The 13,164-nt window shown below is 46.7% G+C and overlaps 1 protein-coding gene across 1 annotated transcript; it reads right to left on the bottom strand.

Moving 5' to 3' along the window:
- Nucleotides 1-3,974: 3,974 nt before the first annotated feature.
- Nucleotides 3,975-6,275, bottom strand: LOC112720633 (uncharacterized). The gene is made up of 3 exons (XM_025771649.1): nt 6,146-6,275; nt 4,635-5,838; nt 3,975-4,230 (listed from the first exon to the last, which is right to left on the bottom strand). The coding sequence occupies exons 1-3, from the start codon at nt 6,273-6,275 to the stop codon at nt 3,975-3,977; spliced, it is 1,590 nt and encodes a 529-aa protein (XP_025627434.1).
- Between the last annotated feature and the right edge of the window lie 6,889 nt (nt 6,276-13,164).

The raw sequence follows: 13,164 nt of genomic DNA, 5'->3' as shown, positions 1-13,164 counted from the left end.
TAAAAATTTTTAAGATAAAAAATTTGTTTTTTATGAATTTCTATTCCATCGGGTATCCAACTATCCAAACTGAACCAATCCATTTTTAATCTATTTGGTTTGGTTCGAATACATACACAAAAAAAACATAAATTCAAATCAAACCGAACCAATAATTATAATTCAATTAGTTCGGTTCTAATTTGAATTTCACCCTAAATTCGAACCAATCTGACCCATGTTCACCCCTATATATATATATATATATATATATATATATATATATATATGTAGATATATATAAATTTTCTTTTTTTGGAAATACTTTTTTATATATAGATAACAAAAAATAAAAAAATCATAAAGCTAAAACCCAACTCTCCTTAAACAAGGAGTAAACCACTTATATTTTAACTATTACACAGTTATTACTGTTAGATACATTAAATTTAAAAAAAAATACTATTGGACACGATCCACTGCTATGTTTATCGTGTGAAGAAGCAAATATGTAAATTTTGTAAAAGAAAATATGATAGTTAGTAGCAAACATACTTGCATGACAAAAAATCTAAATGAAAAATATATTCCACACTAATATTGATACTGTTCGGGACTGCGGTTACCGGACGGTTCGGGTTGAGGTGTGAAAGGGCAGGATTGCTTCGCTTGGAACGAACGTGTCGAGACCGGGTCTGCCGAGTAGCCGAGCTCTCTTTGTGGAATGATGGAGAGTGGGGGGGGTCACCTGCAAAGACACTCCGACGCTCTAGTCAGTCAGTGTGCAGGCGAGAAAGGAGTTAGGTAGGATATGTGACGTACCTCGAGGAAAGGGCAAGTCATTCCCTATTTATACCGTGTCAGAGGTGGGCCCTGAGGGGACAGGCCCATTTTCCTCGAAGCTTCCTCAACTGTGTTGAGAGAATGGCGAGGACGCGTGTCCAGGCACTGTGGCGAGTGTTGAGGACTCGACCGCTCGGTTCGGGTTCTCGATGGGTCGGGCCGACCCGTTCGTGGTTTGGGCCGGACTGTAACAGTGCCCCCACGCGCCAGCAATCAGCCGCGTGGGCTGTTGGTGGCGAGTTGCTTCTGTCTTCGTAGTCGCTAGGTCGGTCGTTCGTGTGGGAGACGCGCCACTCGCATGCGTGTCCGTTCTTAATTCGGGGCGTTCATTCATCGCCTCGTTTCTCGCGCGGGGCATTGAATGCTCATAAAGAGTTGAAAAACCCCGTACGTAAAGACTATTTTGCCCCCAGGCCTTTCGCGCTTTCCCTACGGTAGTTTTAAACAGTTTCGCATTTTTCTCTTCCCCACTTATTTCTTCTGATCATTTTTGTTCTTCCTTCTTCTTGCATTCCCCATCGTCCAGAAGTTCTTTCCATCGTTCTAGCGCGTTTCGTTCCTGCTCGAATTTTCCTAATAATCCAGGTAATCACCATTTTCCTTCTGCCTCAATGGTTTTTTGCATGTTTATTATAGGCATCTTTTGTGCTTGTTTTTACCTCTGTGAATAGACATACTCTCTTTCCATCGAATATGGTGTGCCATGGGGGGTTACCATTCTGGCCTTGGTCTTATTTGGTCTCCCTTTTAGCTATACTTAGTTTGGGTTGTGGGGTAGATGACGTATGGCTTTTTGGATTTTTCCTGGCTTCCGACCTCATGGACTAACCGAGCGGTGCCCCCACTGTAGGTATGCCTCGTGTCGTTAGCCAGGCTTCTAGTTCCGCCGTGGGTTATGACCCATATGCCTGGGTTGTTTCTGACCTTAGGGACTCCCCCAACCAGATGGGTGAGGAGGAGCTCATGGAATTCCGTCAGGCCGAGTACCTGTGTGGGGGTACCGATGAGGAGGCTAATTACGACGTTTATGTCCCTGCTCCTCACGAGTGGCTGTATGAGATTAACTTCAACACTCCCCGGGTTGCCGATTGGATCTGGTTTTATAAGGCCATGTTCACCCAAGTTGGGGTTCGCATCCCTTTTTCTCCCTTCCAGATGGGCCTTCTTAATCGGATCTCGGTGGCGCCATCTCAGCTGCATCCGAACAGTTGGGCTTCCATCCGCTGCTTCGAGATGGTGTGCGAATACTTGGAGCTACCGATCTCCGTCGATGTCTTCCTCTATTTTTTTAATCTAACGAACCCTTCGAAGGAGGGGAAACATAAGAAAGGGTTCATGTCCTTCCGGTCTGCCCAAGGCCGGACGATTTTCGGCTTGTTCGAGGACTCCTATCATGGGTTCAAGGACAAGTATTTTAAAGTCCATCCAGTTAAGGGTCGTCACCTTTTTTGGTTGTCCTTAGAAAAGGAGCGCCTTATCCCGACATACTGGAGCTTCGGGGCGGGGTCTAATCCTTTTATCAAGGTTACTTACAAAGGGATGTCGGCTGTGGATCGGAGGATAACCGACATATTGTGGGCAGTTCTTGGGAGAAATAATGTGAATCCTCATCTCCTAATGGGTAACCGAGAGGCCGCCCGAGATTATATTCGTGAGTTGCTCTTGTCGTGTAGTCGTTTGCATGATTGTTTACTCTTGCTTTCACTAACTTGTTCATTTCTTGTTTGTAGTAGGACTTTCTGCCGAAGTGACTGGCATGGAGAACTTGTTCCATACCTTCCTTCAAGAGGACGAAGGCGAAGAGACCGGGGGACAATCGGCGGCGGTTCCTACTGGCGGGGCAGCCCAGATGGCACCCCCTCCTCCCGACGTCGCCATGACCACGAATGTTGCCACTCCGACGTCCGTGTCCCCAATCCCTCAGGAAGTACCTATTCCTGGGCACTCGTCTTCTTCACGTCGGGAGGAGGAGGAAGAGCTGTCTGTCATTCCTACCCCCAAGAGACAGAGGTCGCAGTCTAGTCCCGAGGGGGTCTTGACTGTCATGGAAAGGAACTTTGATGCCGGAGCGTTCATAGATGCTCAGTTGCTTCCCGGCACGGAGGAACATTTCCATGGCACTGACCTCTCGGGGCAGGCACGATGGATGTACCGCACCCTCCTTCGCGGTGCGGCCATAGCCCGGAAGGCTGAGTTTGAACTTTCGGGTATGGCCTCGCTTCGTCGGAAGCTTGAGTCCGCAGTCGCTGCCAACAACAAGTACAAAACTCAAGTTGAAACGCTTCAAGGGCAACTGGTCGAGGTGGGGAATAAGCTCGAGGCCGCCGAGAAAAAGACTGCGTCGGCCGAGGAGAAGTTAAAAACTGCCGACGCGTTTGTATCTCGTCTGACGGAGCAAGAGATGACCCTGAAGAGCTAGCTGAGCGCCACGCAGGGTCGGGTGGCCGCTTTGGAGAAGGAACGGGATGACGCGGTTGCGACTGCTAAGTCCGCTCGGGACGAGGCCGAGGTGTTCAAGCAGAGGCACAAGAGGTTAAGGAGCAGGGTAAGAATGCGATTTTCATGACTGAAGAAGCCCTTAAAGCTCAAGTGAAGATCATTGCCCCTGATTTCGATGTGTCGGCAATTGGCGTCTTTAAGACCATCAAGGATGGGAAGGTCGTCAACATGCCGAAGAAGTGATATTTGTAATGCCGAACTCTTCTTTTCTGTTGAACCGTTGTTCGAATCGAAACTTTTGTGCCCGTTAGTGGGTTTGTTGGTTTGTTTGCGCGCATGTTTATTTTTCAATCTGTTGGTTTACTCGCCTTTGCCGTTACGGCGTTTTTTCGTGTTGTGGCCGTTTATTATGTTCTTGGCCTAGGGGGCTCCCGGGGTGATCAGTCCCGAGGCCGCGTATCCTCGTTTGCATGGTGGTCGCTCAAAAAGGTTAAACACATAATAGTAAAACATAGGCAAGCATAGCAATTGGTAATTAAGCAAATTTTATCACTGTAACAAAGGCATTGAGGTGCTATTACAAAGTAAGTGACTTAGGAGTAAAACCTTCTTAAGTTATCTGCGTTCCATGTCCTCGGGATCTCTTTGCCGTTGAGCTTTTCCAGCTTGTATGCGCCCTTACCGATCACCTCTTTGACTCTGTAGGGTCCTTCTCAGTTTGCTGCCAGTTTGCCTTCTCCCGGGGTCGTCGGGCCGACGTCATTGCGCCTTAGGACGAGGTCGTTTGCTTCAAATTTTCTTTTGAGTGCTTTGGCGTTGTAGCGCAGGGCCATTCTTTGCTTTAGCGCTGCTTCGGCCAAGTGGGCCATCTCCCTGGCTTCATCTATCAGGTCCTTCTCTACAACTTCCTCTACTCCCTTCAGAAGTAGTGTGGGCTCGGCTCCCCGATTTCCACGGGTATTACCGCATCTAGCCCATACGTTAGTCGAAAGGGGGTCTCTTTAGTGGAAGATTGCTCGGTTGTACGGTGGGACCAGAGGACCGAGGTGAGCTCGTCGGCCCAAGCACCCTTCTTATTGTCCAGCCGCTTCTTGAGTCCTAGCAGGATGATCTTGTTTGCGGACTCGACCTGCCCGTTTGTTTGGGGATGTTCCATCGAGGAGAACCTCTGTTTTATGCCCAGGACGGTGAGGAATTCTGTGAATTTCTTGTCGGTGAACTGTGTTCCGTTGTCCGAGATGACGGTTTTCGGGATACCGAACCGTATTATCACCTGCCTCCACATGAATTTCCTGCAATTGGACGAGGATATGCTGGCCAGCGGCTCGGCCTCTACCCATTTGGTGTAGTAGTCAATAGCGACTATAAGGTACTTGACTTGCCCGGGGCCAACCGGGAAGGGTCCTAAGAGGTCAACTCCCCATTGTGAGAATGGCCGGGAGGACGTTAGCAAGCTAAGCTCGGAGGCCGGTGCTCTGTGGAAGTTGGCGTTTTCTTGGCATTTGACACACTTCCTAACGAATTCTTTGGAGTCAGCCATCATTGACGGCCAATAGTATCTGGCTCGAATTAATTTTCTTGCTAGGGCTTTGCCTCCTATGTGATGGCCGCAGCACCCTTCATGGACTTCCCTGAGGACGTAATCCGTCTGGTCGAGGTGCAAGCATTTCAGCAGGGGCTGGTTGAATCCTTTCCTGAACAATTGACCCTGGATGATCGCGTATCTGGCTGCTTCCCTTCTCAGTTTCTTAGCATCATTTTCGCTGTCGGGAAGTCTGCCATTTTCTAATAAATCGGTGATGGGGTCCAACCACGAGGGGCTTAGCTTCGAGAGGTGCAGGGTGACTGCCGGTTCCTTCATCATTCCTTGGATTAGAGATCGGTTGCCTTCTCCCGGTTTTGTGCTAGCCAATTTCGATAGGAGGTCTGCTCGTGTATTCCTTTCTCTCGGAACGTGGTGGATCGTGACTTCCTCAAACTTTCGGCTCAAATCCTTGACTTTGTCCAAGTACTTTTGTAATAGCGAGTCCCTGGCTTGGTAGCTCCCGTTTACTTGGGAGGTGACGACCTGTGAATTGCTGCATATCTCCAACCTTGTTGCCCCGACCTCCGCCGCTAGGGTTAAGCCTCCTATAAGGGCTTCATATTCCGCTTCGTTGTTTGAAACGGGGAATTCAAACTTGATCGACTGTTCGTACACGACCCCGACCGGGCTCTCTAGGATGATCCCGGCGCCCCCAGACGTCTGGTTGGAGGCCCCGTCCACATGGAGCCTCCACCGTGTGCCCGTTTCTTCGGTTGGTTCTCCCGTCACTTCTACCAGGAAATCCGCCATCGCTTGCTCCTTGATTGCTTGTCGAGGCTCGTACCGTTTGTCGTATTGGGAGAGTTCGATGGACCATGTCATCATCCTTCCAGCCAAATCCGGTTTCTGGAGTACTTGCCAGATTCCTTGGTCCGTCCTTACGACAATCTGGTGACCTTGGAAGTACTGTTTTAGCCTCCTCGAACTGGTCAAGAGTGCCAGAGCTAGCTTTTCCAGTTTGTTGTACCTTAGTTCTGCCCCCTTGTAGGGCTCTGCTCACAAAATAGATCGGCTGTTGAGCCCTTCCTTCCTCTCGTACTAGAACCGCAGCCAGGGCTTCCCCTGTTATGGCGAGGTATAAGTATAGCGGCTCTCCGTCTTTTGGCTTTCCGAGTACAGGGGGTGCCGCTAGGATTTCCTTGAAATGTCTAAAGGCTTCTTCGCACGCGGGCGTCCATTCGAATGCTATTCCTTTCTTCATGAGGTTAAAGAAAGGTAAGGCCTTTGTTGCTGAAGCTCCGAGAAAACGGGATAGCGAGGTCAGCCGCCCTGCCAACCTCTAGACATCTTTGATACAACCCGGGCTCTTCATCTGGAGCACCGCTTGGCATTTCTCCGGGTTAGCTTCTACCCCTCTTTGGGTTATCATGAACCCTAGGAACTTTCCAGCTTCCATGGCGAAGGCGCATTTGAGGGGATTAAGTCTCATACCGTGTTATCGGAGAGACGCGAACACACTTCTCAGGTCATTCAGGAGGTCGTCAGGTCGCGCAATCTTTGCGAGGATGTCATCCACATAAACCTCCACCGTCTTGCCAATGAGGTTACCAAATATTTTGTTCATCAGTCTTTGGTATGTCGCTCCCGCGTTCTTTAGGCCGAACAGCATTACCTTGAAGCAGAAGATTCCTCCAGGTGTTATAAATGTTGTTTTAGCCTCGTCGGGTCGGTGCATCGGTATCTGATTGTAGCCGGAGTAGGCATCCATAAAGCTCAAATATCGGTATCCCGCCGCCGCGTCGACGAGGGCATCTATGTTGGGGAGGGGGAAATTGTCTTTGGGGCACGCCTTGTTGAGGTCGGAGTAGTCTACGCACATTCTCCATTTACCATTGTGCTTCTTTACTAGTACTACGTTCGAGAGCCAGGTCGAGTAGTCTAGTTCCCGAATGAAGTCCGCTTCAAGGAGGCTGGCCGTCTGCCTGGCCACCTCCTCTGCCCTTTCGCGCGACATCTTTCTCCTCCTCTGGGCCACCGGGCGGGCTTCCGCTTTAACGGCTAGATGATGTGACATGACTTTGGGTTCTATGCCCGGCATGTCGGCTGGTGTCCATGCGAACAAGTCCCCATTGGTCCTGATCATTTCTACCAAGGGTTCCTTTAGTTCTTGCGGGAGATTTCTGTTGACAAACGTGAACTTGTCCTCTGTGTCACCGACCCTGAACTTCTCCAAGTCCCCCTCCGGTTCCGGCCTGGGCTTGTCGTCTACCCTGACGTCCAAGTCAGCCAGGAACACCCCTGACGCCTCTTTAGATTTCTTCCTTAGGGAGAGGCTGGCGTTGTCGCAGGCGACCGCCGTTTCTAGGTCTCCCCTTATGGACCCTATAGATCCGTCGTCGGCAACAAATTTCATAAGTAGTAGCTTTGTGTTGATTATTGCCTTGATATCGTTAATCGTCTTCCTCCCCAAGATGAAGTTGTAGGCCGTAGAATCTCGGAGAACCACGAATTCCGCCATTGCCGATCTTCGGCCTCGGACTTGTCCCACAGAAATCGGAAGGGATATTATTCCATCTGGCTTGATGAAGTGGTCGCCTAATCCGATAACCCTGTGCTGATGAGTCGATAGGTCGGTGTCCTTTAATCCCAGTGCGTCGAACACATTGCGGAACATAATGTTCGAGTCCGCCCCCGTGTCAACAAGGATTCGCTTTACAAGTCCTGTTCCCACCCTGGCCGTGATGACCATGGGTGGATTTTCAGTGGCCTCGTCGAACCACTAATCTTCCGGGCCGAAGGAGATAGATGGGGGCTTCTTCGAGCTTCGCATCGGCACGGAGGAGACCGCCAAGATCTTGGCGTCTTTCTTGTGTGCCGATCTCGACCTTGGTGCCGCGTTTTTGGCGGTCACTACGTTTATCACAGTAAGACCCTGGTCTCTGTCTTCTGGCTCTTGTCGTCGCTTTGTCGACCGGGTCTTTTCTTCCTCGTCTTGGTCTCGATGTCGCCTCCTCGGTTCCCTTATAAGATGGGAGAATTCCGAGAGTTTACCGTCCCTTATGGCTTGCTCTAGTGCATCCCTCAGATCGAAGCAGTCTTGTGTTTGGTGTCCATAGCCTTTGTAGTAGTCACAGTAGAGGCTCTTGTTTCCCCCCGTACGGTCTTTGAGTGGTTGGGGCTTTGACAAGATCCCTTTCTCGGCTATTTGCTGGTAAACTTCCATGATGGGGAGAGTGAGTGGAGTGTAGTTTGTGAACTTCCTGATTCGGGGAAACGGTCTGGGTGCCTTGCTCGGCCCTCCTTCTTTGGCTTGTTCTTTCTGCCTCTCTCCGTTACCCTGTTGCCTCGGTTGATTGTAGCCGTAGTGCCGTTTATTGGCGGCCACGACCTGGCTGACTTCCTCGTCATTTATGTATTCCTTGGCCATCGTTTGGATTTCGTGCATCGTCCAAACCGGTTTCGTGGTGAGGTGTTTTTGAAAATCCTCGTTCAGGAGGCCGTTTGTCAGACAGAGGCTGGCGACTGAGTCGGTTAGGCCGTCAATTTCTAAACATTCATCGTTGAAGCGGTCCAGGTATTTCCTGGTCGGCTCCCCGTGCCTTTGGGTTATCCCGAGCAGGTTGATCGGGTGTTTTGCCTTCGCTATCCGCGTTGTGAATTGGGCCAAGAAGGCACGACTGATGTCCGAAAACTCGTAGATGGATCCTTGCGGGAGGCCGTTAAACCATCGGATCGCAGTTCCGGCTAGAGTGACTGGGAAGGCCCGGCACCTCACCTCGTCCCCTACTCCCTCCAGATTCATTCTAGCCTCGAAAGCCGTGAGGTGTTCCAAAGGGTCTTGGGTTCCATCGTACCTCATGTCCGTTGGTTTGTCGAAGTGCTTCGGCAATCGGACCTCAAGGATAGACCGATGGAACGGAGTGGCGCCCATTATCACGGGTTGCCGCATTCTCGCAGGCCTTCCTTCCCCGTCTTCACGATCTCGTCCCGTGTGGCGCGTTTCCTTGCCTCGGGAGTAGATGATTGTGTCGTTTCGTCTTCTCGGTATGGGAGAATCCTCTCGGGTGCTTTCCGCTTCCGTTCTAGAAGCGGAGGCGCGCCAGGGATGACTCCGGTGGGAGTCCCTGTCCCGGCTCTCTGGAGACGGGGAGTAAGTGGGATCGATGGTCCGTCGGTCGTGCTCCTGGTCGGCTAGTTGTCGCTCCAGATTCTGAACTCTGTGGCGTAGCTCTTGCATTATACGTGCGCTGTCACCGCCAGTTCCTCCGAAAGGTCGCACCTCACGCGTTCTTGTGCGCGGTTCGATGCGTTGCCGAGGGGACCTTCGTCGTCCTCCCGGTGAAGCGACAGAGGCCGTTCCTTCTGCGCCTGCTGCTCGGCCTGGATCACCAAGGCCCGGCACAACTTCCATTGCAGCGAATAAGTCGCTACAGACGGCGCCAATGTTCGGGACTGCGGTTACCGGACGGTTCGGGTTGAGGTGTGAAAGGGCAGGATTGCTTCGTCTAGAACGAACGTGCCGAGACCGGGTCTGACGAGTAGCCGAGCTCTCTTTGTGGAATGATGGAGAGTGGGGGGGTCACCTGCAAAGACACTCCGACGCTCTAGTCAGTCAGTGTGCAGGCGAGAAAGGGGTTAGGTAGGATATGTGACGTACCTCGAGGGAAGGGCAAGTCCTTCCCTATTTATACCGTGTCAGAGGTGGGCCCTGAGGGGACAGGCCCATTTTCCTCGAAGCTTCCTCAACTGTGTTGAGAGAATGGCGAGGACGTGTGTCCAGACACCGTGGCGAGTGTTGAGGACTCGACCGCTCGGGTCGGGTTCTCGATGGGTCGGGCTGACCCGTTCGTGGTTTGGGCCGGACCGTAACAGATACCAAAAATCACTGACAGTGAAATATGCAATCAATAATAAATACAATTCTTTGAGCAGTCAGATTAGAAAACTTGTTAAGATCATGATGCTAAATTCTGCAGATTACTTATGGAATTGATACTCTGATACATGAAGTAATTAAGGTTACATTTGTAAAACATAATCCATCTTCAGTTTTTTTTTCTTTTTCGGTTATATTACTGCAAGAAAATTTGTCTTTTACCATGTTTTGAAGTGTACTGAAAAGCTGAAAAATGTGACTATAACTGGTCACGCTTTTCAAATGGTCACCTGTTCAACTGTGGACAATTTTCTATAGCCACGTTTTTTGGTATCAATTGCTACGCTTACTTTTTCGCCACGTTTTTGGTATAACTCATTTTTTAATTCTTTCTTGCAAGTGGTGTTGTTTCCGTGTCACCAATTGAACTACTAGACTTTGTGGAAACTATATAAAACTTAAGAGCATTTTGGCACCAGATTTTTGTATGTATATCATGGCCGGTAACATATTATATTATTATGAAGTTATTAATAACAAGAATGCATGGTAGTTGTCTTACTTAATAATTTAATGCCTTAGTCTTAGTTTAAGAGTTTGTTTGGAACTTTTATTGTGTCTTTTTAAGTCTCTAAGATGCAAACAAACTGCAAGTTGAGGAAGGCTTCAACTGTGGCATAAATATGCAAGTCATATCCAAGTTAAATTAGGGGATTGGTCAGATGAATCAACTTTAGTTTATTAAACCATAGAAACAAGATCGTGACATTTGATATTACACATTGCAAAGGTCAAATTATAATAGTATATATGTTTGTGCCGGTTCTACACTAATTGCCCCTTTGAATTTACTTTAAGACTTTGAAATATGGCTAACTGAACCCTTTCACTTTGTAAAGAATATAAATACTTTTCCTTTTACATATAAACCAACCTTCAACATTTTCTTTGGCCTTGTCCATTTTAAACAAATATTTATTTATCTAATAATAAGATGGTCCATAATTTGTTTGTCAGATGAAGTAAATCTTTATTCGGTCTTCTACAATTTTTATCGCTCACTGAGGTTGCTTCTATTTAAAATGCGCATCTGGATACTCTTGATGCTAATATTAGTGAGGAGCAGCTCATGTTGATGTTATTATTATTTTTTGGAACCTAACATTTACTTGGGTTGGTAATAGTGAAAACAAACATACGTTTGTCAAGAAAAAGATATTTAACAAGTTCAATGTAATATTAGAACATCATCAGTACAAGCAATTGGAATTCTGTTTTCTCTGTTTAGATCTTTCTTGCTTTTTATGTTATTTCTTATTGAACTTAATTTAATGCATTTCCAGTATAAACTAATTTTACACGTGCATTGAATTACGTAATGTCACGACGGTAAAAATAACTCTCTTTTACATTAATTTGGGTAAATAATCTTCCAAAAACAAAAGGATGTGACTCAACGTTTTATAGAGTCTACCTATATCAATCATAAAATGATCACTCATGCTAGGAATTCATCCCATAAGCAATGTTCCATCCATTTTTTTATACAATGATGTATGTGTCAATTTGAAAAAAAAAACCCAGCCCGAAGTAGATTAACAAAAAAATATTGACCTCAGAATTTCATCTCCAGGCTCTCTTGAAAATCTGTTTTGACCACCGGATAATAGTCTTTGTGGAAATTAAAGTAGGGTCATCATATTATATTATATCAAATGAATATCATTATTAGTAAAAATAATGGTGGTGTAAGGTGAAAATGTGATAGAAATTAATGCTTGCAAGGTATGACGAAGGTTCGTTCCTCAGCAAAAAAGACGTTGACATCGCGTGGAGTTCATAGCTGGCTTTGCTATTTACTTCATTTTTATATTCTTATTTGAAGGTTGAAACACAATATTCAAATAGCACAAGGGTGACCAACGGTAACTAGTCTTTGTGGAAATTAGTTAACTATAATATCAATGCATATCATCAGGTTATTAACTAATAGCAAGAATGGTGTGGAGTGTGCTAGTTGTCTTCAATGTTACTTTTCTTATTGTCTTATGCTTAATTCTTTGGAACTGATAATTTTTTATTTTTTTTCATTTATAAAATAAAATAAATAATTATTTTCTCCAAAACGAATTTTCAGCTTTATTTTCAAAAATACAATTTTTTTTTTGGATTAACAACAAGTTCGCCGCACCCCCGGCAAACTCTATGATGAAATCGGAGATAAAAGCAGGTCTATTGGAGATCAAGCAGCCACAACTTCTATAATTACTTTCTTCCTCACTAACACGTTATCGCTACGATGTCAGGAAATCTATTGTTATCCATTCATTACGATGGTGAAATAGTGTATGATGAAGAATGTTCAATTGTCTTTAGATTGGGCCAGCCGATAATTATGTATATGACACCGGAGGTCAACAGTTTAACAGCTTTGAAGAATTTGATATTGTATGCCATCGGACAGCAGGAATCTAAAAGGGTGAAAAAAATTTACTACAGATATCCGACCGAGTTAGATGGCAATTTGTTTTATAAAATATATATTATAGTTGTGTTGTCTTTGTCTCTGTTACTGGTATATTTATCAGACCATCGTTGTGAGCGATATTTCTATTGTTTTGAATTAGGTACCGGTTGCGCGACGACGAGGACGTACGGCTTATAAGGTCGTGGCACAACCGATGGACCAATATTCATCTGTTGGAACTATACGTGTTTCTTGTTGACTTTGGTGGCTGAGGATCATCTGCAGATACTGTCGATGATAGTCCGACGAGTGGCGTTGTTAGACGAACTATCAGAAAGACGATGGTAGATCTAAATATGCCATCTGTGGGTAGTCAGGAAAGGTCTAATGTTGAAGTTCGTAACGTTGACGTAATGGATAACGGTCTTGAAAGTCATGACAGTTATGCTATTAGAGATCCGATGATGGAGCAGTATGAAGTCAACCCCGATGATGGAGACGATGCTGATGAAGAACCACCCAAAATCTCTGATGATGGGGACGAGGAAGAGGAGATGAACTACTATGGTGACACACAGATTGCTCTAACACAGCCTGCCATTTCTCAACCATATGACCGGCCGAATCATTTCACTAGGTTGAATCTCGATGTAATGACTTCGGATTAGTCGTTTACCCAAGGAGGTCCTGAAGAAGACCCAAGCAACGAGTTTGAGGTTGGACAACAATTTGGGAACAAGGAAGAAGTCATGTTGGCAGTTAAGCAGTACAGCATCAGGAAGGTTGTGGAGTATAAAATAGTAGAGAGTGACCATTGGAGGTACAATGCAAGATGTATCCAGTTCGGACCCGGTTGTAATTAGAGCATACTTATATCATATCGCCGAAAGCAAGAAAGGTGGGAGGTTAGGAGATACACTGGTCCTCATACTTGCATGCAAACTTCGATGGGACAAGATCATCGTAGGTTGGATTCAAAAGTGATTGCACAACACATTTTCAAAAGTGATTGCACAACACATTTCCTGAAATTTG

This window comes from Arachis hypogaea, chromosome 2, assembly GCF_003086295.3.
Source record: "Arachis hypogaea cultivar Tifrunner chromosome 2, arahy.Tifrunner.gnm2.J5K5, whole genome shotgun sequence".
In the NCBI taxonomy this organism is placed as follows: domain Eukaryota; kingdom Viridiplantae; phylum Streptophyta; class Magnoliopsida; order Fabales; family Fabaceae; genus Arachis; species Arachis hypogaea.
Note: the sequence above shows the minus strand (reverse complement) of the source record. Positions and strands in the feature narration are given on the sequence as shown.